The sequence below is a fragment of the Esox lucius genome, chromosome 6 (assembly GCF_011004845.1).
Source record: "Esox lucius isolate fEsoLuc1 chromosome 6, fEsoLuc1.pri, whole genome shotgun sequence".
Classification (NCBI taxonomy): domain Eukaryota; kingdom Metazoa; phylum Chordata; class Actinopteri; order Esociformes; family Esocidae; genus Esox; species Esox lucius.
In genome coordinates this window covers 8,701,158-8,723,976 of record NC_047574.1, presented here as the reverse complement: position 1 = coordinate 8,723,976, position 22,819 = coordinate 8,701,158, and the positions used below count along the sequence as shown (strand labels likewise).

Here is a 22,819-nt window from a genome sequence, read left to right as displayed (position 1 = left end):
TGGAGACTATGATGACCTTGACAAGCAAAGTCTTCTAACTACATTCAGTTTTTTTAATCAAAACAGAAATATTACACCAAAATGATGGTCAACCATTATTAAATGTAATTAAAAAGCCAAGTCTTCCATCAGAAGTATATACCTGTTGTACTGAGTTATTTCTAAATAATAAATGTGAAGCAAACACTGTAGCCAGAAAACGTGGTAAAAACTACATTTTGTATACCATGGAGAGTCCTTAGACCCACTGATTGGTTACATTTCTCCTGCCCCATCCATCATCTGTGTATTTATTAACTGCTGTTTTCTGTAATAAATTCATAAATTATCCATCCTTACCTTTTCATTAAAAAGCAACAGCGTTTAAAATATCACTATGAGCCGCTTCTCTATTTAATTTTCTGCAAGTCTGGTGAACAAAAGGATTTATCTAATGCACTCAGCTGATACAGTAGGCCTTGATAACAGGAAAAGGACAAACTGCAGTGTTTGAACAGTTTTTTTCTTATGACCTTGAGTGGTGGGATTCATAATATTTTTCTGTTAGTGCCAACATGAAGACGCAAGCGGTCCACTTGCCTTGCAGTACAGTTACCAGTAGTTTGGTTAAGTCACAGCTAGCTCCACTTACCATGAAAGAAAAGACTGAGCTACAAGTTGAGGATCAATAAAACGAGACATCGTCATCCTCGAACACAGACCATAGGGGTAAAGGTGGAGAAAGCTAGATGACTGATTCAATATGTTACTAATCTAACATTAAATACCTACGACATTACACATGTAATACATTTTGTATTTTTATTTATTTTTCTCCAAAGATGCATTTGTAAAATTGAACACAGTAAAACATTTGTATGACTGTGTAATTATTTATTATCAGTAGGTGTACACCAAAGCCTATGGAATACAGCGTTACTGACTGCGTTAAAATAAGTACTATTAAGTTGTTGCATTGTGTTGACATAGTGTAGTCCTGTATCGTTTGACATGAGAATGTTAGTGCCTATTTATTATGTTGTCGGAGATAAGTAACTCATATATGCATATGCAGCCTTTGCTCTGTGGTATCTCTTTGTGTATACATAACCTTTGTTTGGTAAGGCAAATTGTTCCTTTGTTATGTTTCCTCTTACTCAATGGTACGTACAATAGCAGACCCCTCGGAAGGCAAAAGAGCAGAAAGGAGGAAAGGTGGGACACACTGTACAGGGAACTTACGCAAATCTCTAGCCCTTAAAGAACACAGGAATCGCTCTGATGCCAGATCTCCTTAGCTATATTTGAAGTATAACTGACTTGCAATTAGTTTGTTTGTTCATTCATTATTTATTTTTTTGCATTGTTAGCTTCTATGAAATGTTTCTAGTATTTATATATATTATGTTAGTGTTCTGCTAATCAGCTTCTTTTGTGTATGCTGTAAATACCCTAAACCCTTGGGACAGGGGAAAATACCGGGCGACTACATGAAAATCTGATATTTTAATCACTTATGTAGGGTATCTAATGTAAGATTCAAATGGCCCTGCTGCTTTATCAGAGAGGCACCGACTGCTTTCCATGGTGGTGAATATCAGAACTATTGCCCTTGAATGGTGCTCTAATTTCTAATGCAGCTCCATCAATTGCATATACATTTTTATGGTGTTTCCTATCATAAAGCTTGCTTAACCTTGGCCTACACTCTAAAGCTTTGTCTGCACTGCAGGCCGAAATGCTAAAATCTGTTTTGGAGCACAACAGACAGTAACTGGTGACCAGAGTGGATTTGTCAGTCAGCAGTCATTTGCTAACATGGCTATGATACTTATTGTCATAGCAATGAACAGAGAGTGTGCAACTGTGGACAGGTGGTGCTTTTGTTTCCTCTTACAGGTAATGTATCAAGCTAAGGTGACATAAAAAATTCCTGCCATAAAAGTTAGAACTTAACTAAACTTAGAAAACAAATCCCTTGAGGCCACCTACAACAGTTAACAAGCTAGCCAAGGTTTTGTCTTGCTAGCACACTCAAACGTGTTCGCAAAAATTTAAATATTACCATGTTCTTTTAACAGATTAGCTATAAAAATTGATAAGATGTAGCAATAACTGCCAAAGTCACGTGGTCAGGAATCAGATTTGTATTCCATATAGATTTTGCTTGTTTAGACTGCAGAAGAGGGGAAAAAATGATAATGATCAGCTAAGGATAAACAATAGTCTCAGGCACTTCAAACTGCCAGCATAAACAAGGCTTCAGAGGGGGGAGATAACTAATTTATATTTCAAAACAGTCAATACACTGTATCCCCATTACAAATATTAGTTGTTTTTATCGCCCCAAGATTATCATGCCCGACAGGAGAGAAATGCTGGATTACTTTCATCACTCTAATTCCACTATTGAATATACAAACCCAAATCTGTCTATCTAAAGACCAATTACTGCTCGGTGACCTTTCCATATTTATAGAGAATGAGAGTGTGCCCAGAAATGAAATAACTAAACTCTTTGGGACCTCATGCCACAAGGCGTTTCGTGTTTTTGTCTGAGCATAATCGTCTATACTCATACTTATTGAAATACCGATGTTAGCATTTCCAATACACAGCTGTGATGCCAGTTCATTTAACAACAAAAATGGAAAAGTCTTATTTGTCCTTTCAGTAGAAAGAAATATAGACTTAAACAATAGAGTTGCTACACCGATTGATGTCCTTTTGTGTAAGATCAATGCAATGCTTTCCAAACCAAACTAAATCAATTGTATTTCATTCAAAGGGCAGTGAAAAGGCCATTTACCTTGACCATAAAAAGTATTACTTAAATTATTTAGATTAGAAAACATACTTCTTACAAAAAAACACAATTATTTGATACCTTTTGAATGCTTTGCAACGCAGTATGTGGTTTGACCTCCCCATAGCCTCTGATCTGGTGGACTCACTGAACACACACTTCCTTGAAAATGTCATCTTAAGGATTATAAAGAAAAGAAAATGTGCCATTTGGTGTGATTAATTGAAGAAATCACTTTTTGATATGAATATTTGAAATAGTTTTACTCAAGTAGTATCACTGTCACTAAGTACTGTCGCTATCACTATAAAGTTTTCTTACGATACTTTATTTCAAGTATGACCATTTTGACACCAGTAGGCCTGACTTGAATCCATGTTTGTGTCCACCTTATGGACTTTTGAGTCTATCGGGGGACTGGGGGACATCCCATACAGTAGACTAACTGGCCAACAGAACAGAAGTTTGCTTGCAGCATCTTCAATACACAGATGGGCGTCAGCAGTTGAATCCCAGAAAGACACCTTTAATGTGCTAATGCACAGATTACTGGACTGACCCTCTCTATTCATTTTCTGTGACAGCTCATTTGTGGTTGAGCTAAAGACAGAGCTTCCCACACTCCTGGGTGCAGTTGAAACCAACAGATGTAGGTTAAAAAAAAGTTACGAGGGAAATACTCAAGACAGGTAGTTAACAGACATTATCTAGCTCAGGATAAGTATTGGTGTGTGTTGAAATACCAAATGTCAGCCCAACTGAGCCTCACCAATGGCACACTTACTGTAAAAGACTGTAAAAACAAGACCTTATTTGACTGTCAAGGGTATCGTCTGGAGAAGGACCTTCAGCACTTTGTTTCTGTGGGCACGGTGGTGAGTTATCAAATAGCGACCGGTTGCGTTAAAAACTAGACACTATGTCTTGTTTAACGAATTGTAGATTGTTACCGTTATATACTGACCCAATTACCAGGCCTCCGGGCCCCACACAGGGAGCGGTTGAAAGATCTCTGAATTGCTCTCATCTTTCGTATGTCAACATAACAAGGAAGATGAGATGTAACACGAAAGATGAGAGCAATTCAGATATTATTATAACAAGAGCGATGAGAGCAATTCTCAGGTTTTTCGACCAGTGAAGCCCCGTGTGCCGTTGTGACAGTTTCCTGCTTTTAAATCACCATGATTGTATTACCCCTCTCCTCAGACACACGGCCCTCCTCTTCCGTGGCCCAGATCCATGGCCTCTGTATTGACGTGTGTATATGTCATGGTCACAACACAGGGCTTTATTGATCACTCGTGTGGTGGAAAGTCTTCCGATAAATGACCCACCGGTCACCAACCTGGCCAGACGACAATAGCGCTGTGCCGCTAAACAAACAAACACGACAGGATACCTCATGTTCACGTGACATGGTAGGGATCTTGCTTTAGATCATTGTTTCCCCGGGGATCCTATTTGAGAGGAGACGAGAGCCTGCTGAAAACTATAAACGCATCTTTAGCAAACATTGTCATAAGTCTCGTCTTGCATGTATGAGAGCTCTGAACCTGAAAGCCCTTTCGATTATAAGCTGGTGCGGTAGCAGGGTGGTTGAAGATTAGGTCTGAGAGCAACTATTTTGTGACCATAATATCTTGAGGAATATTTTGAGGCATTTCCGTTACCCATCACAATGTGACCTCTATAAGGCTCCATCAGATTTCTGCAATTCAGAAATTCTTTATCTCTTCTTGTTTCAGGCAAAGAATGATGTTCTGTGTCCAGGTTAGAAAATGTAGTTGTGTTTGCATTGTGGGATTACTTAATGGAGGAAATAATAGTATTCTTTAAAATAATTTGAATTTTCTAAATTCAGGTGAACAACCTGCAAATGGACACAGGCAGTTCAATGATACTAGCTGAAATCGATCCAGTCCTTTTATCAAATCCAAAATAAAAAGACAGATGAAGGGAGTTGGAACCTTGTCTCTTGCCTTGGAGCTGCTGCCATCTTCTGGGTAAAATAAAGAGCATCATATGGGAAATTAAACAAGACATTTTATTACCAATACCAGTTGGATTACCCACTGAATTTATGAGCAGTTCATCTTCTATGTAGTAAAACCATGATTACTAAACACAAGTGCTTACTTTGAACGGTATATTAATCTGTCCAAAAAATGTGTGCCCTGAAACAGATGGACTCTGTATAAGCGTTACCATTCCCAAATGTACTAAAATACACTCAAAGAAAAAACTACTAATAAATACTTAAACCTAGTAATGGTTAACACAGTAATGGTTTGATTTAAAATCCAAACTTTCGGAGAATAGAACCAAAGGAAGAAAAATGCTTCAACCGATGATTATGGAGGTTACTGCAGATCTATTGATCAACCACTGCATGCACTCAGTTATTCAAATGTGTCACTCACCAAACCACTTCCTGAACGCCTTTGCATTCCATTTACTGCAGGAGGCCATGGATTGGCTGGTACATGCAGGCTTGTCCCTCCCCCACATCAGCGGGAGACTCCTCCCCCGCCCTCATCGACCCCTCTCCTCAGCTGCCTGTCGCTTGTGTACTATGGACTCAGATTCGTTCCACTGAGCGCCATCCCCTCTCCTGCCTGTGACCACAGGGGATGAGGCACCCTTCGGTACCAAGGCAGCACACCCAACAGACTAGGCCCCAGCCCAGCCAGGCAAGGTCTGGAGTGACTGAGTCAGTCTGAGCCCTGCTGAACCAAGGCAAAGCAGTGTGCCGCCTGTGCTGTCGCTGCCCTGCCTGAGGTAAGTCAGCACTAATTAATGGTCACTGGAAGAGCTGTAGAATCTAGGGGCAGGGTCGAGACAGTCGACTGGTTAGTTTTAGTATCAATGTATAACGTCCATTAGAGAGATGAATGTTCTACAAGAGCACACTGGACACAAGCAGGGAGGGTCCAGCAGGATGTTAGTCATATGACAGCAGGCAAATTAACAGGAAAACAGAAGAATTGTGTTTAAGAGGGCACCGTGGGTCAGTCACATATTCCTGGTTAATAAATGTACCACAGTTGTAAGTGTATTGCTAGGCATTAGAGTGTTCCACTGTGTGTTGTCATTAGTTGCTGTTTTATGGACTGGATTCCAGAAACGAAGGATCCTAAAGAGCACATTCCACTGTGTGTTGTCATTAGTTGCTGTGTTATGGACTGGATTCCAGAAACGAAGGATCCTAAAGAGCACATTCCACTGTGTGTTGTCATTAGTTGCTGTGTTATGGACTGGATTCCAGAAACGAAGGATCCTAAAGAGCACATTCCACCGTGTGCCATAATCTTATGTGGGCCGTTTTATGTAAACCCAACTGCTGCCACTGGATATGTTGATGGAATGGCATGCGTGCGCCAAGGGAAAATACATGAGTTACACTTTTGGGGGGAATCGTTGCTGGATGTTTGAATAGATCAGGTTTTAGTAGATGTTAGATTCTTTCGAATTTCAGAAGGTGAGGGAAGGGTTATTTGAAAAAAGTTTGGGTGGCACACCTCGTTCTGGTTCACATCATTCTGGTTCCCCTTGTTCCAATGTCTTGAATAATGCTATTGATCATTTCTCTTATGTGAACAACTAGCCAGTACTGCAAGACTTTAGTTCTGGTTTAAAGGAGATTGAGTTCATGCTATTGCAGATGCTTGAACCCATAGAAGTATCGCAAATCCTCCAAAAAACATTTGCGCTTGCAAGTTTTAATGTAAGGGTTTAGGAGTAGGGTAGTCCGAAGTTCACAGTTAGAGCATTCCCGGAGTCAGAATAGATTCAACAGGAAATCTGGTACCTTTCAACCAAGAGAGAAAAAGGGAAGTTATCAGAATTTTGCAACCTAATCAGAATAGGTGTAAGACCTACATACTGATTGGCCTGACTGGTTGACACAATCACACATTTCTCACAATATTTATTAGGTCACGGTGTGATTGTGTTTTGGTTTTTGTAAATTAGTTTGGTTTTTGTAAGGTTGCCATCCTTTTTTACTCTCCCCATTGCAGACTAAATAGTGGCGTGTCTAGGATCGTATTTGGCTGACGTGATCTTCACCATGTACTCACCTCAGAGTCTACATCGCTGGGGCATCACTCATAGCGAGAGTATGGAGCGACTTGCATACAGCCAAGGTAAGTTGTCTTAAAAGGAGACACTGAGCGGATTTTCTTCTCAGTCAGGTGGTATTTAGCTGGTAATATGGTGACATACATGTGGAGTACAACAGGCTGACAGCTGATGTTGCTTAGCTACTGTTAAGTGTACCAGAAGGAAGTATCACCATATCAAATTGAACTATCTCAGTTCTCAACTAATAAAAACTGGAATCCTACTCAAATAATTAACTATATTTTCAGGGTACATTAATATAATTATGTTATTCATAAGTGGCTACGACTTCAATTCTGTGAACTTGTTAAGAAATGCACGTGCTATACATTACTATTTTCTCAGATCCAAGTTGTTTAAAAAAGTAACAGAAAATACCTATTGTATTCTGATATGTTTTAACTGTATGCGGAATCAACTGGATTTATTTTAGAAAGCGGTAGATGGTAGCAAAATGCAAAAAACTGTTAGTTCTTTCACCCATCGGTAGAGGGTAGCAAAATCCGAATTATGGCACTCTATTACGTAGTGCTTTTGTATCTTGTGAGCGTTTTTGACAACACCCCTAACGGACCTGAGAGTGAAATTCGGCGTCGGTGGGGTGTAAACAAATCGTTACACACTACGGCGAATACGGGAGAATCAGTTGTCATCGATGAAAAGTGAAAGCGGCGTTCATACATAGAATGTAGACGAAATGTGATGTGCATTATAGGGTTGGCATTGGATCATTTATCAATGCTATCCCAGATATTTTTGCAACAATGGTCGCCAGGTGAATTGTCCATTACCGTAGGATATTTCGACGATGGCGACACCTGCAGAGCACGACCTCGCACTAGCTGAAACAGAGAGCAATAAGGAGAAGTCTCAAGTATTCGGAATCCTTAGGTTACAGGAAGAAAAATATACCGGTGAAAAGGCTAGTACCACGTCCACGACAATGAGAGCTGGGGACGGGAGATGGCAGGCGCCTATTTTCGCACTAGCCAGGAAAGCATCGGAGACTTTTTCAGGAAGCAGCAGTCATGTTTTGGCAAAGGTAGCGGAACCCACATCTTTTGTAAACGAATGGAGTGCCCAAGGTAATTTTTTGTTTGTTGTAATGAGCTCACAGTTTTTTTTACCATTCTGATAAGTCGTGGTTGTTGTGACTGCATGCTAGCTAGATACAATATATTAGCGTGCAAAACAATTAGGCGCTTGCGCATCAGCCGTGGGCACTGTTTGAACGATTGTCTGAATTACGTTTTATTCACTGTCAAATTGCGATTGCTTCACGTGTTATTAACGTGGAATTTCTACTGACCAATAGCTGTCTAGAACCACACCCAGGTTAATAGCGTGATCCAGAACAAGATGCTTGCTGCAGTTACTATAGTGCAAATAAGCTGCATCCCTTATGGAGTTGGAGTGAGTAGGCCATGGTGCACAGATTGAATTGCACAATGATTTATTTTGTGATGAAAACAGATGAAAAATGCTGCGACAGAATGACATACTACCGATCATAAGCAGAGTAGCAACATTTTATCATTAACGCATTCAATATGGAGTGTAATTTTGTAACAGATTAAGCTGATTTATTCATGACTTCAAATTGAGGGGATAGGGTAGTGCACTAGTCTATTACTGAGGCTTTTAGACTGTAGGCCTCCTGCCGTATGCAGCTGTCCTTCTGAAGATACAGATGTGCCTACAGTTTGCCTATTGTATTTTAGAACCCGTGTTAAAGACAACGGAAGTCATTTAAAATAATCTCTTTAGGGCGACCAATCGAACCCTTTTCTCAACAATTCCATACACATGACTGGCTATACACATGACAGTATAGCCAGTCCTAGTTTTGTTGGCCCAGTGAACTTGATAAGGGAAGTCTGACTTTCTTGATTTAAACAGTGTACGTCGTAATCCCCTTAACACCTAGCGGCAAAACTTGAAAAGCGGTTCTTTGACCTATCACGCCCTTCATTTCTTCCATAGGGGATTTTTAGATCCACTTCAAATATGGTCTGTGTTTAATGTAGGCTTGCACCACCTTTTCATTTTGTTAACTGTGTAAATATCTTTAGGAAAAAGTGACTGTCATCAATTTCTTCACATATATTACTATATTATAATATACTATGCCACACAGTGATACCCTGATTTTGTGATAGTTTCATCTTATATATGTCATGCATATTGATGTATGTGAAAGCAAATTATCATAATGCCAATTCTTATCAAAGTCTTTTAGGGTATAAAGCTGTATGTACAATGTTTTCTTCAATTAATTCTAACAGTAATATCTGTTGTCAAGTATTTTACCTCTGTAGCAGTATTGCCAAACATCTTTGAAAATCAGCCATCTGACTTTCAACAATTGATTGAGACAAGTCTCTTTAGCAGATCATTACTAAAGTCTCAGTTTTAGGGCAAAGCTTTCCACTCGTTAATCAGACGTAGTAATGAAAGGCTCATCACGCATTGTTGATCTGAATTTTCTTTTATTTTCACAATGCTGTACATACATACAATATTATGTCTGCACAACACAGTTTACAAGAGAGATATTAAATATGAGATGCATCCTTGGCTGTTTATTGACAATATGTTGGCACTATACATTTCTATGTGCTATAATCACAGTGCTTTGAAAACTATTTTCTCCCATCAGAACCTTTTAGAAATGTTTCATGCCTGTTTCTGGAAAACTCCGGAGTATGTCAGAAAGCGTATCCAAAGAACCAAAACATGAAGACCAAGGAACATTCAAAACAAGTCCAGGGGAAAGCTCTTAAAAAGTGCCAGTCAGGGTTTGGTAATAAAAAGACCAACATGTTGAACATCCCCCAGAGCCCTGTACAGCCATTATAGGAGAATGGAAATATTGCACAGTCAAAAGTCTACCTAGAGCAGTCGACAAAAACGTAGAAACCGTGTGATGAGGTTGGTGGCCAGAGAAGTTACCAAGAGGCCAATGATAAATCCGAAGGAACTACATGGTTCCACAACCAGGATGAGTTTTTGAGGAGTGGTACAGAGAGAACTATTAGGGAAAACCTACCATATCAAATCCGATTTTGTTTTTGTCATAAGCGAAGACACAGCGAAGATATGGTAAAGGTTTCTCTGGTTGGATAATACCAACATTTCGTTTTTGGCCATAATGCAAAAAGCATATGTGTGGCTCAAAGTCAACACAGTTCATCTCCCAGAGAATACTATCCCTATAATAGCATGGTGGTGGGGGGGTGTTTCATTGAGAGACTTGGGAAACTATTCAGGGTTGAGGGCAAGATGACCCAATATAGGAAACCCTAAGAGAGCTTGAGCAAAAGAACAGGCAAATATTTCAGGAGCCAGATGGGCAAAGCTTGGAGACACTTCCTTAAACACCAGCAGCTATACTTGTTGCTAAAACTGGTTCTACCAAACATTCAGGGCGGTTTATACCTATCCGCCCTTGACTTTCATTTTTATGTTTAGTATCAAAGCTTAGTTTTTCACCTTTTAGATTGTTCTATATGTGGTGTTAATAGGAGAGATTCAAACAACACAATGTGAAAAAAGCTTTTAGGGGGTACATACTTTTGTTGTTGACTGGGTTGGTGTGCTATAGTATATTCAGCTATTCATATGCTACATGGTTATGATATGCATTAAAAACCTGTGAACTATTTGTGTAAGTCATTAGTAATTCAATGTATTCACTGCATACATATTTTTCTAAAGTGTGTCATTTTTATATTTTGGTTACATTTCAAAATAGTATGCTGCATCTTTTAAGACCATGGCATTCCAAAAGAGAGATTTACTTTTACTAGACTTGGAAAAAATGATGCACAGCAGGACCATTCCATTGTGACGGGCCTTCACTGTGTAACAAGGAATCTTACATAAGAATGGTTGAGGAACGATAAATGAAAGCTTTTGGAATGTCCCAGACAAAGTCTAGACCTAAACCTCATTGAGAAGTTGTGGCAGGACTTGAAACAAGAAGTTCAAACCCAGAGATGTACAGTAACCTAGGTATAGCGGAGTGAGCCAAAATTCCTCCACAGTACTGGATGAGAATAGTCAAAAACTAGGGTTAGGGTTACAGGAAATATTTGGTTACACTTATTCCTTCTAGGTTAAGTATAGGGTGGAAATGACTTTTTTAAATGGGTATTAATGGTTGTTGCATAACTTAAGTTTGTAAGTAATATGTTTATAATTTTGAGGTTCCCTCTGTGTCCCTTTCTTGTAATTATGTTTTGGATAATGACCTGATAACATTTTGGATGATGACCTGATAAAATAAAAAATCCAACTTCTACACACTATGGCGAAAAAACATTTTGTAACGCCACCGTAAGTGCATGCTACCATGGAAAGCGTAATGGTAATGTGATTTTGATCACCTACTCTACTGTAGTTGGTGCTTCAACAGACCACTCTCTATTATGTGTCTCTGCCTGTCCCCCCTGCCTAGCCCTGCGGGACCCAATGGCGATGGAGAGAGCCAACCTTCTGAACATGGCCAAGCTCAGCATTAAAGGCCTGATTGAGTCGGCTCTCAGTTTTGGACGCACCCTGGACTCTGACTACCCCCCCCTTCAGCAGTTCTTCGTGGTCATGGAGCACTGCCTCAAACACGGCCTCAAAGGTATTCACACGTCATTGGGATTGTCGAACGAATCTGTGCCTGTGGACACATTTAATTGTGTGATAATTGGTCAGGTTTATTTTACATTTGCATATTCCAGCTAGCCCTTCCAATGGCGGGCATTAGGGATAATGCAGGGTAACATATGCATAAAACATTATGATTTTGACTGTGTTGTTGGTTGCATAACATTGCCTGTGAAACGAAGCTCAATGACCCAAGTTTTTTTTCATCCCTAGTGAAGAAATCCTTTCTTGGGTACAATAAGTCACTATGGGGTCCTCTGGAGATGGTGGAGAAGCTGTGTCCTGAGGCAGGAGAGATTGCGGCCAGCGTCAGGGACTTACCAGGACTAAAGTATGTAGCAGGAACAGAGAGTTATTTGTACAGTTGCGCTCATATGTTTGCATAACCTGGCAGAAATTGGGAGATTTTGGCATTGATTTTGAAAATAAGTGTATTTAAGTGGTCATATGAAACCATTTATTATCACAGTTGTTTGGCTCCTTTTTAAATCATAATAATAATAACAGAAATCACCCAAATGGCCCTGATCAAAAGTTTACATTTCAGCCAAAACTGCCATCAGAATTGTTTTGGACACAAAGAGTAACCCACAGGTAACCTCAGGAGAAATACAGGAAAAATAAATGCTCTGGAAAAAGATGGTGTGGTTGTTTCAAGGAGCACAATATGACTATACTTGAACAAAATGGTCGAGTTGCCTTTACGGTGCCAATGCCACAAAACAAAAATGGTTACAATATGCCCGACAACACCTTGACACGCCTCACAGCCTCTGGCACACTGTAACTTGGAGTGACGAGACCAAAATGGTCAATACCATAAGCTCTATGTCTGGAGAGGGGTCAACAAGGCCTATAGTGAACAGAAAACCATCTCCACTGTGAAGCATGGTGGTGGCTCACTGATGTTTTGGGGGTGTGTGAACTCTAAAAGCCCGGGGAATCTTGTGAAAATGTATGGCAAGATAAATGCAGCATGTTATCAGAAAATACTGGCAGACAAATTGCATTCTCCTGCATGAAAGCTGTGGGACGCTCTTGGACTTTCCAGCACAACAACCCAAAGCACAAGACCAAGTTGACCCTCCAGTTTACAGCAGAAAAAGGTGAAGGTTCTAGAGTGGCCATCACAGTTTCCTGACTTATTATCATCGAGCCACTCTGGGGAGATCTCAAATGTGCGGTTAATTTAAGACGACCAAAGACTTTGTATGACCTGGAGGCATTTTACCAAGACGAATGAGTAGCTATACCACCTGCAAGAATTTGGGGCCTCATAGACAACTATTACAAAATACTGCATGCTGTCATTGATACTAAAGGGGGCAATACACAGTATTAAGATTTAAGAGTGTGCAGACTTTAGAACAGGGTCAGTTCATTTTTTTCTTTGTTGCCATGTTTTGTTTTATGATTGTGCCATTCTGTTATGACCTACAGCTGAATGTGAATCCCATAAGAAATAAAATACATATGTTTTGCATGCTCACTCATGTTTTATTTATAAATGGTATATTTATTACCAATTCTCCAAGGGTTTGCAAACTTTTGGGCACTACTGTATGTAGTGGTTTTTTTCATTGTTAGTCATGACAGACTTTACGCTCTACTTAAGTCCGCCACTTTGGCAAAACTTTTCTGTTTCATGACCCATGAACATTGCTTTGTCTGGGCCATTAATACAAATAGTGTTCACACAACGTCTAGTAAAGGCTCTAGGGCTAAATATATATCCCAGTTCAGTCATATGCTGAAGAGAAACTTGAGCCAAAACAGAGAAGTGTTTGTATTGCTGTACTTTCAGTTCATGTTTTCTGTTCAACTTGCGTTTAATGTTTAAGGCAAACTCTGATGAACCAGAATTCAGGATTAGATTGTGAATAGAACACCATATAAAGGAAAAGATGTCTGTTCTATAACCTTGGAAAGCAAGACGACACATGTTCCTGTGTGTGTGTCACATGTTGATCATTAATCATACATGCCACATCTAACGTCAATGCCAGGGTTGTATATTCATTTCAAACTATGTGGGGGGCCCTACAAAGTAAATATATGCACTCAGTACTGTCAGTTAAATTGAAAGGAGCTTTACTGGCATGACAAACATTTGTTTCCATTTCCAAAGCATTATTACAACAATCACGCACAGAGGGCAAACGCAAAATGTACAGAATTAAGAATAGTGATTAGAGACTTTATAATGTGCTATACATGTTGTATAGTATTTTTACATAACTTTACATGTTGTATATTACCTCCCATTGGGGTGTCTGGTCTGTGGCCCACTCGTTGCACGTTTCATGTGGCATGCTGTCTCATATTCTGCAGACTGCACACTGGCCTCTCACCTAAGAGGTAGTGGAGCTTTTAGACGTATGTTTTTATTTCGAATGTTTTATTTTTTTTAGAATGATTTTGCTGTGGTTATCACGTGACTTTAGGAAGTGTAGTTGACTTTGTGTTGTCTTAATTTTGTGTTGCATGCATTGGGTGGGTAGCGTGTCTTCCTTTGGGAGCCAGGTTTATCTGTGGCGACCGTCTCTACTTCTGTAAGAGCATCAGCTAAATGACCAGATGTATGTATCACAATTACTGAATATGCACTGCTTTGCTAATAACGGTAGTCTGTGTGCTGTTGTAGGACCCCGCTGGGCAGAGCACGGGCGTGGCTGCGTCTGGCCCTGATGCAGAAGAGGTTGGCAGATTATCTCCGTGTTCTGATCACCAGAAAGGACCTGCTGAGGTAGAGGAAGTGCCCCCAGTCTCCACTCAGATCCAATGTTTCATACTTTGCTTGAACTCCTTATAAACTTCTTTGGCCAAGTGAACCCCAAGGAGGTGTTTTACAATAAACCTCTCAGCAAGCTAGACACAAACACCTTATTAGTGGCCAGAAAGGGGTGCCAGTGTGTCGTACAATGTCTATAAAGTCAGACTTTTCTAATAAGAAGTAATAGTATTTTTGTATTTGATCTTGATATTCAGTGTGTTTTGTGGCCACAGTGATTTCTATGAGAATTCCTCTGTGATGGTAGAGGAGGAGGGGGCGGTCATTGTAGGCCTGCTGGTGGGACTCAATGTGATTGATGCCAATCTGTGTGTCAAGGGTGAGGATCTAGATACACAGGTGAGTCTCACACACAAACACAGAGAAAACACACTTGTGTCTCTCTCTCGCGCGCGCGTACACACAAAACACACACACACACAGAGAGAAAGGCACAAATGCACACACTTCAGTCTTTGTTCTGAAACTCCCCATGATAGCATAAAGGTTTCTTTCTCCTCATGGACAGTACTAATCTCAAACCAACAGACCAAAGTGGAATCAAATCAGTGACACCTACAAACTGTTCAGCTTCTAATCTGTTCTGTTATAGGATAGTCATAGTCATTTCTTTCCATGCCAACTTTAGAAGTAATGTACCAGTCATACAGGCTATGCTGAAATGTGCATACTGGTTTATTTGATGTTTTACATTTCTCAGGTTGGGGTTATTGACTTCTCCATGTACTTGAAAAATGATATTGATGACTACAGAAGTGAGGAAAGGTAAAGTAGATATTCTTGTCAATTTTATTAGGTGATATATATCTATTGAAACATTTACTAATGGACTTTATCCTTGCATAAGTGGAGAAAGGTACTAGCATATCGAAAATTCTATGAACTTACTTTTGAAACTCATTTACTGATATATTATGTATTTCTGTTTTTTCTCTCAGTAGAAATGGTCAAATAGCAGCCATTTTGGACCAGAAGAACTACGTTGAAGAACTTAACAGGCAGCTTAAGTATGAATGTTTTTAACTTTACTGTGTCATGGTAGTTAGCCAACCGTGTGTTAAAGCTTATACAGCTCTTATCAGCAAGGTCCCTGGCATCGGTTGTGCAAGCACAGATACCTCGTATTGTCTTATGTTCATTGCATAACCTCAACAGAAGCAATGTACTTTTTCCAAAATGACTGTTGGCGAGACTAAATATAAAATGGCACTAAATTAGCACTTCTTTCCCATAACAGTTCTTCAGTACATGGCTTACAAGGGAGAGTGGATAACTTGGAGAAATCAAACTCTAAACTTATTGAGGAGGTACTGCAAAGTTTCTTATTAGTACTCTTATAACATTCCCAAACATTCACAGTTTTTTGGTTGGTTTTTTTTACATCTGATTTGGTGTCTGAATTTTTTATTTCAGTTGGCGATTGCAAAAAATAACATAATCAAACTACAAGAGGAGAACCATCAGCTTAGAAATGAGAACACTATCATTCTCATGAAAGCTCAACAGCAACTTGAGGTATGCCTTTTTGTATAGCCTGCTATGTGTCTGGGTTAATCAAACCTAAAAAAGGAGAAAACAAAGCATATTCCACATGCGGTTGGGGTCTAGAGAATGTGGGTGTGATCTAGGGAATGTGGTTGGGGTCCAGGGTATTTGGGTGTGGTCTAGGGAATATGGTTGGGGTCCAGAGAATGTGGGTGTGGTCTAGGGCAGTGGTTCCCAACTCCGGTCCTCGAGTACCCCCAACAGCTTGGCTTGGGCTACAATGAAAATGTGTACTGTTGGGGGTACTTGAGGACCGTAGTTGGGAACCACTGGTCTAGGGAGTGTGGTTGGGGTCCAGGGAATGTGGGTGTGGTCTAATCAATGGATGACTACTCTGTTAATGTGTTACGGTCAGGTGACCCAGGTGGATGTGGATGTGGAGCTGGACACCTATAAGCAGTCGAGACAGGGCCTGGATGAGATGTACAACGAGGCCAGGAGACAGCTCAGGGAGGAGTGTCAACTACGCCAGGTTAATTATCACACAGCATATCTCCTAGATAATGAACCATGTAATCTCAAAGTACTTCAAGTGCCATAAATAATGACATACTCAACCAACTAAGGCTGAGTGTTTAAACACTGCACTCCCCGAAGTAGAGAGGCTGGTAGATGAAGGTGACTGATTCTGCAAAAGTCTGGGAAACCGTTCCTTAAAGCTGCAGGACTTTACCTATTTGCTTCAGGAGTTCTGGGTGTCAGCAAATTCACTCACAATCAAAAGCGTACCTAATCATCCTCGTTTCATATTATTCTCACGCTTCAGAAACTAGAGTTAAAAAGAAACAAAAAGCTGCTACTGTTTAATAGTAATGCATAATTTTTAACAACACCATTAGCCAGCTAGCTATAACTAGTCAAGACAAAACCAGTCAATCTGCAAATATGTGGTTACAAAATACCAGATAATAGTGAAGACTCATGTTTGACATTTGACTTAGAAGCTTTGTCTTATTTTGTTAGTGAAAATATTTGTTTCACTGATACATTTTGAAATGATTTAATACTCTTTCATGGAACTTTTCACACAAATACTAACTGAGCAACTTTGTGTACATTACTAATATGCGATGAGCTCAGAGGCAGAGTAGGCAGTACTGCCGTTCCCAAAAAATATGGATCTCAAGTTCATCACACAACAGAGACATAAGAAAACACATTTGACCTCATTGTTAAATCACAGTATTCTACATTGGCACTTTTGTTTCTGCATTCACCAAATTGTGATTATTTTTTATTTACATTGCTTCAAATCATCTTTCTATGCGTCTTATGCTGTGACAAATTTGTATAATTAGTTATTTTCATCCATTTCAACTTTGATCAGCTAACTGCAAATAAAAAAAATGCACTAGGCTTACCAATAGTAAATGAAATCCACTTATGGTATGGATGAATGGAATAATCCTTTGTTTAGCAATTTCAACTAGCTTTGTCCATTGACCCCCTCAGGGGAAGCCAGCGCCAAACTATGTACATACCCATAAACACAGTTTGGCTACATGTTTAAGGCAATAGCATGTGCACAATTGAATTCCAACCCAGCCGTCTTAGAGGAAATGCAGAAATTGGTGGTCCCTTTAAATAAGAATGCCAGCAAAATGACTAATATGTGAATGTCATCAGCATCTGCGGTGCATCAGTAGTTTACAGTCTGGCTGGATTTCAGTTGACTGACAACGTGCTCTCCTTGTGCTCTGTAGGATGTGGAGAATGAGCTGGTAGTGCAGGTGAGCATGAAGCAGGAGATGGATCTGGCCATGAAACTGTTGGAGAAGGACATCCACGAGAAGCAGGACACACTAATTGGCCTGCGCCACCAGCTGGATGAAGTCAAGGCCATCAACGTGGAGATGTACTCAAAAATGCAGGTGCTGTGGAGGCTTATTTTTTTGTAAGGCACATTTTGTTGGTGCTTTTGTTCGATTATTATATCAGGTTCTTTTCCTGATCTAATCGGTATCCCGTGTTGTCAAACAGACTTCTGATGATGGCATGAAACAGAAGAATGACATGATCACTCGTTTGGAAGAGAAGACCAATCAAATCACAGCAACCATGAAACAACTGGAACAAAGGTAAGGGAGTTGACTTAAAGAGCCCCCCCTTAAATAATTTGCGGTGGATATTTGTGGGCCGGTTTTCCGGACACAAAATAATCCTGGCACTGTAATTCCAATGGAGGTTTTGAATCTGTGTGTAGAAAACTGGCCTATAATGTCGGCTTTATTTTATTGCGGCATGCAAAGTATTTTCTCTTTTTGCATGTAGGTGTGTTGTAATGAATGTACGTGTCACCGTATTCACAAATCATTTCGGAGTATTGACTTGGCTGGTTGTGATGTGACCATAGCTTTGTCATGTCTCAGTCAACATGGACCATCCCTCCCCTTTATCTTCCATTGGTTTAATTGCCATATTCTTTGTGATATTTTTTATGAGAATGCTTTGCTTAACAGTTTCTTAAGGCTTTAAAAAAAAATGAAATTCACTGATATTGACATCCTCTTTCCCTTTCTGTTTTCCTTGCATTTATTGTTTCCATCTTTTACCCTCATACTTTAAATTTTTTTTAAATCACTTCTTTCATCCCGAATTATTTTTTGCCCCCATATTTTACCTACTTGATTTCAATAGTGATAAAGATTTGCTAAGCCAGACGCGCACCCTCGCTATGTCATTTGTGAAATGTGCCAGCACAGACACAGAGCATCAATACAAGCTTGTTAAAGACATCTCTTTCTGAGCATTTAAACACAATAACTAACTCTTGGCACACACTAAGCAGGGGATTTGTTCATATGCAGTATTGTTAGGTAATGGGTTGACTGTTCTTGAAAAACTTGTTCATTGGTTTTTGTATGTCTAATGTTAAGACAAGCTTCTTTCACAAAAGGAAGCTTTCGTAGTACTGCATCCAATGAGTGTGGCACTGTAATAACTAATTCAAACATATCTGTAAGAGCAAATACTTTACTCATTAGTCATTCAAAAGTATAACAATAGTCTTATCACATGAAACAATAAAATTTGATGTTTTGAAGTTTTCGTGGCGTGAACATTTTTGAATTCTTGGCTACTTACTATGTCGCCCTGAATAAGAGCACCTGCTAAATGATAAAAGTCAGCATTTGTCTTTAGTGTAGTGAACACCGACTGTTCTGCTGTCTGAGGTTTCATAGAAATGTTCAACTTTCCTTGCCCTGTCTGGCCATCTTCTCTTCCAAATGGCTTGCCTGTAGGTGTTTGGCCTTCCCTCTTTCTTTCGCCAGTTTGTCCCATTGCATCCAAAACCCCTGCACCCTTTTTTTTCTTGCAATTGGAGCCTTAGTTTTACCCAGTTGATTTGAATTACACCAGATTACAGGAGGCAGAACGAGACCGCTGGACCGCAGAAGATGGAGCACGCAAATTCAAGCAGGACTTTGCCAACAAAGCCGACAGTCTCCAAAAGCAGATTGCCCAAAGAGAAAAGCAAATGTAAGTCTACATGCGGTAATGTACGTTTAGTTTTTTTTTCTCCCTGCACCAAAAATTTGATTAAGACCATCTGTAATCCAGGATTATGTTCTGGTTATAGGTTGCAGCTGGAGACAGACCTAAAGATTGAGAAAGAATGGCGGCAGACCTTGCAGAACGACCTGGACAGGGAACGAGACATCGTTGCTCAGCTCAGTGCTGAAGCCCAGCAAATAAATGGACTTAAGAAGGTTTGTGGGTTCCTCATGGGCTTTTTTTTTTTTTTTAAATGTTACAGAATTTACACTGTGGATTGATGTATTTGACATGTTTTTATACAGGAGTTCCACAGGCTTCAGGATGAGAATAGCCAGCTAAAGGGGATTTGTGAAGAACAGGAAAAAGCCCTGGAGGAGCTGGGCTGCAAACTTAGCGAGTACTTGTCTATTTTAAAAAACGAATTAGTTGTTTTTATTGGATACAGATTTTCTTTGAAAGTGTAACGAGTGACATGCTTTCATGTTGGGGATGAGGGACTATAAATCACATCCATTATACCCATTTTTGACTCTCTGCCTTTAGTTTGTGCACCTGCTGTTCCATTTAAGACTCAAGTCATTTAAGGCATGAATGAAGAGATGCAAAGGATGTAAACTGATGCCAGACATTTTTATTATTCTTAATGCAGATCAAAACTTAAAATTGAAGACATTAAAGAGGCAAACAAAGCACTCCAGGTAAGGGTCCCTAGTAAATATAACATTTAAATCAAAATTCGAAAATAAAAAAAAATGTACTTAATGCGTGTAGTGACCTTTGCCAGTGCTGTTCAATATTCCTATCTAAAAAATCTAATATTCCAGGGAGGGCAGGTCTGGCTGAAAGACAAAGAAGCTACCCACTGTAAACTGTGCGAGAAAGAGTTCTCCATTTCAAGGAGAAAGGTAAGGGAAAAAGTCTATTGTCTATAATTTCCTTGCAAAATTATTCTGACCCTTCTCATTTTTGAATTGGAGATGGTACAATTACATTTTGTGGCCAGATATTTTAAAACACTGAAAGTCAAAATCAATTATTGTAAGGTGACATTGGTTTTATATTAGGAAATATGAGAAATACTGAAATGTTACTTGCCTAAGTATTCAACCCCTGTGCTATGGAAGCCCTCTGTTCACAGAGAGAAACTTTAGCTTACCTTTCGCCTCCACCTCTGAGAGAGGAGTAAATGGTGCACCTGTCAACCAAGAGCTCTGCATAACACTTTGAGCAGGACAAAGATTCCAAGCACAGGGCTAAATTGGATCTCGTAAACAGAAAGAGGGTTATGGAATGCTTGAATACAAAAAAAGATTGAGGTGTACTCAATTCCACTACTACAGCGACTTAGAAATACTTAACATAAAACCAATGTCACCTTACAATGATTGAGTTTTTAAAAATGTAAATACACCATTTGTAATTCTTTAATACAAGTTCGACTTCTTCCATGCCATGCATATATTGGTCAGGGGTCTGAATCGTTTAGACAGGCACTGCATATTGGGACATCGCTGAACCAGCATTCAAAATATTCCAGTTCAACAATTAAGGCAATTCATGTTAACCAGCTTTTCCACATACAGAGAGGCTGATTTTGTTTTCCATGTCTCAATTTCTCTAGCACCATTGTAGAAACTGCGGAGAGATCTTCTGCAATGCTTGCTCTGACAACGAGCTGCCCCTCCCAGCCTCACCCAAACCTGTCAGAGTCTGTGATACGTGCCACGCCCTTCTTCTCCAACGCTGCTCCTCAAATGCCACATGAGATGTCTGCTGTCAAGCCCATCCGCTGCTTTACATCCCCCCCCCCCCCCCCCAAACTAGCAGGAAACCCTTGACTGTTATCAGGTGTCAAACGTTTACATTCTCCCAGGTGTCTCCCATTGTATATCAGGTTTTAGTCAATATCTAAAACTTCTGTGACACTAAGAATTTGTTAAGTCAGGCAACTCAATTTCAATATTTTTTTAATTGGTCTTTGACCAATTAGATCGGTATGATGCGACCAGTTATATTAAGAAAAAAAAAGAATTGTGCTGCTAGTGTAATCACAGCTTAATGTTGTTGGGAAGTCTCCATTTACAATGGAATGAAAACCATGTGGGTAGCTTAACATTTCATTCCAAATCTGCGGTAGGAATAAATTGATTAGAGACCATGTAACGTGTTTCTACATCGTTATACTGGCTGAGCCTGTTCTGATGGGGAGGAGGCATTGGATCTCATTTTAACTGAGACATGTTATTTCACTTGAATGGACAGGTAAACTTTTTTCCCCACACAGTTGATGTAGATGGCATGTTATAGAAGTATCCCAACACTCTCTGCAATGTTGGCCGATTTATTTAGCCGTAAGCATCCTCTCGACTCCACTGACAGGTACTCAAGAGTAAGGATCAATGGAATATAACGTTGCAGACAGTTAGGAATGACAAATCCATGTGCACATTTGAATAACAAAAGACTCCACTGCAGTTTCTATTTGTTGGTAAATGTTCTGTAGCTTGGCAATTTATGAATGAAAATAGTGTGAGCCTTGCTGGTTTACCTGAAAACCAAATAATCTGTATTTATTGGTTGTGTGCGGTTTAGTAGGTTGCAGCAAAATTATTCTTACTAGTTTAAAGGTGCAGTAGCCCAAACCAACCAAATCTTGAAATAAAGAAAATAATAATGAATGTACAGTCACTGTGGATGGGGAATGCTTCCACCAGTCTCCTGTTATGTCATCTAGATGAGTCTCTTACTTCCCTTGACATGCCCTTTCCATCAAATAGATTTGGTTAAAAGTGAATTTGTCCTTTAACGGTTGTAATTCACACGTGCCTCTATGACAAAATAGTGAACGAGTACCCCTCCCAGGTTGGTTTCTGCATGGTAGAAGGCAGGCACTTTTCAGAATTATGTTCATCATGAGCACTAATGTACACAATGCTGCTTTCAGTGGTTGAGAAGCTTGAAACTAAATGAAAACGGCACACAAAATGTATATGTTGTAATTACAATTACTGACTGAAAGTTGGTGTAATAAATTATTAACTTATGTAAACTTGCTAACATAGCAAACGTTTTGTTTGGAACCATGCCAATCTTTTGTAAAGTGGAAACGGGTTTTTCAGAGGGGTTTTTGTTCCTGAATTTTTGTGAGTCTTAGCTCACAAGTTTGAAAACCTGTCTCACAAAGTGGTAGAATATAAGATGCAATGTGCATTAATTTGTGTAACCACATACACTTGCTGTCAATGTGTTTTGTATTCAATCAGCAAAATAAATGTTTACAATGCATAATTTCCATTAAAATGAAATGTGGTAACCCCTCACATGCTGAGTGTGTGCTAACTTCATTTTCAATACTCCTATTCATTAGATGCTAGTTACTTTGCAGAACATTGATTGCAAGTCTTGGAAATAAATTG

At 39.6% G+C, this 22,819-nt stretch overlaps 1 protein-coding gene across 6 annotated transcripts; it reads left to right on the top strand.

The window, feature by feature from the left end:
• Positions 1-5,348: 5,348 nt before the first annotated feature.
• rufy2 (RUN and FYVE domain containing 2) lies at positions 5,349-22,723 on the top strand. 6 transcript variants are annotated; one of them, XM_010888916.5, is made up of 19 exons: positions 5,349-5,566; positions 6,808-6,933; positions 11,370-11,543; positions 11,783-11,900; positions 14,214-14,315; positions 14,576-14,699; positions 15,061-15,125; positions 15,302-15,367; positions 15,598-15,667; positions 15,774-15,875; positions 16,261-16,377; positions 17,609-17,776; positions 17,886-17,983; positions 19,266-19,385; positions 19,486-19,615; positions 19,706-19,800; positions 20,053-20,101; positions 20,228-20,308; positions 21,025-22,723. In XM_010888916.5, exons 2-19 carry the CDS (start codon positions 6,858-6,860, stop codon positions 21,166-21,168), a joined length of 1,899 nt encoding a protein of 632 aa, XP_010887218.2. In that variant the 5' UTR covers positions 5,349-5,566; positions 6,808-6,857; the 3' UTR covers positions 21,169-22,723. The 6 variants fall into 6 exon arrangements, with proteins under 6 accessions (XP_010887218.2, XP_010887217.2, XP_010887216.2 ...); XM_010888915.5 differs by having other exon boundaries at positions 15,299-15,367; XM_010888914.4 differs by lacking the exons at positions 5,349-5,566; positions 6,808-6,933 and adding an exon at positions 7,462-7,995.
• Positions 22,724-22,819: the final 96 nt, after the last annotated feature.

Bases quoted from the DNA above. Each gene is read 5' to 3' on its own strand.
- rufy2 (XM_020047497.2), top strand. From the start codon at position 7,719: ATGGCGACACCTGCAGAGCACGACCTCGCACTAGCTGAAACAGAGAGC. The intron at 15,668-15,773 runs GTACTGCAAAGT...TTTTTATTTCAG, and splicing joins ACTCTAAACTTATTGAGGAG to TTGGCGATTGCAAAAAATAA. The intron at 16,378-17,608 runs GTTAATTATCAC...TGTGCTCTGTAG, and splicing joins AGGAGTGTCAACTACGCCAG to GATGTGGAGAATGAGCTGGT.